The 1,657-nt window shown below is 32.7% G+C and overlaps 1 protein-coding gene across 1 annotated transcript in view; it reads right to left on the bottom strand.

The window, feature by feature from the left end:
* The window catches only part of VPS13D (vacuolar protein sorting 13 homolog D), a 275,140-nt gene that overhangs the window by 215,921 nt on the left and 57,562 nt on the right, over positions 1 to 1,657 (bottom strand). The window contains 1 exon segment of the mRNA XM_023515148.1: positions 1,029 to 1,155. Coding sequence (XP_023370916.1) covers positions 1,029 to 1,155 — 127 coding nt within the window.

Below are 1,657 nucleotides of genomic sequence, written 5' to 3'. Positions count from 1 at the left end.
GTAAAGAAAATTAGGCGTCAGAACCAATGCTTCTGGACAAAACTATTTTCTAGAAGCAGAAAGAAGTCTGTTTAGTGAAATGTAGGTGAAGAGTTTTGGAATCTATATTCAAAAATAAATTAGAAGTCTTTTAGAAATTGTTTTGTAATGTAATAGAGCATAGTGCCATAATAACCAATTATTATACAAGACACATAATCAACTCACATTGCTGAGCACCTTTTTTGTGCTAGCCAGAAAATTAAGACTTTTACATTAATTATCTCATTTATTATAGAATCATTCCACTATAGTATGTAATAGAACCAAATCAATCTAAAAGAAAGAGAAGGTCTTCAGACAGCTTTCACAATAGTTTTTCTCAACCTTACTTAACACTAGTATGTGAAAAAAACCTAGACCGATTAAATGTGAACATTCAGAAGTAGATTTGAACATCTATATTTTCTAACATCTTTCAAAAAGGTTGAAAACACCATCTTAAACTCTCTATCTTCCAAAAAAAAGTGTTTTTTAATAATCTGATAAGCCTAAAGATACCTTCTAAAATCTAAAACAGAAACAATTCAATACAGATCATGTTTATAAACCAAAAAAAAAAGTGTAATGCAAATTAACATTCACATCACCAACAAAATTCACAGGCTGAAATCATTCCAGAACTTATAAAGCTAAATGAAAGCTTAGAAATTGTCTAATTTCTTAATATTTAGATAGGAAAACTGATGCATGGAATCTAAGTGACTTGCCTCAGGTCATACAGCAAGCAAATGGAAAACCAGCATGAAAGCCCAGGCCTTTTAATAATCAGAGTTATTTCTATCATACCCCAATGTGTTTATGAAGCCTGAGTAGCCTACTTCAGCACAGATCCATTTCAGTGAAACTTAATATAAGTCAGGAAGGACAACTTACAACAGATCTATTCAATTTTACCTAAGAAGGTAAATTTTTTTAAAAACTTTTCTTCATTGTTTAGTCAACAAGAATTTAAAACAGCGAGTGATTATAAAGATTGATATTTTTACTTGAAAGTCTGAAAGATGAGTGCTTCTTCTCCACTTGTAGTAAATCGTTCTCTGTAGAACTCTCCATGGGATGTGAGGTCACTTAGAGACAGGCTCCCAATGCTTCCTTGTAAGGCCAGGTCTCCCTCTAGGGATGTTAAATTTAGAAGACATTATTATGTACCTTTTTTTGGTCAAATACCTTAAATACGTCTGGAACCAAAACTGATATATACATGCCATAAGCTTTAATTTTATAATTAAACTAAAGGTCAAAAACAATTTTTCATATTCTAAGATATACCCAGTAAAATATTCTACATAATACTTCAAATTCTCAATACTCAACCTCAATTTGGGGGTTGAAATAATACAGCAACATCACATCCTAACATTTACAAAAGGAAAAAAATTTAAGTAAGCTGAGTATGGTAGCTCATGCCTCTAATCCTAGCATTCTGGGAGGCCAAGACAGGAGGATCACTTGAGGCTAATAGTTTGAAAACAGGTCAAGCAAGAGCCAAACAAAAAATAAAAAAAATTAGCTGGGCATGATGGCACATGACTGTAATCCCAGCTACTCAAGAGGCTGAGAAAGGAAGATCACTTGAGCCCAGGAGTTTGAGGTTACAGTGATGATGATACAAAAG

This window comes from Otolemur garnettii, unplaced genomic scaffold (genome assembly GCF_000181295.1).
Source record: "Otolemur garnettii isolate 467f Iridium unplaced genomic scaffold, OtoGar3 scaffold00067, whole genome shotgun sequence".
Classification (NCBI taxonomy): Eukaryota; Metazoa; Chordata; class Mammalia; order Primates; family Galagidae; genus Otolemur; species Otolemur garnettii.
Note: the sequence above shows the minus strand (reverse complement) of the source record. Positions and strands in the feature narration are given on the sequence as shown.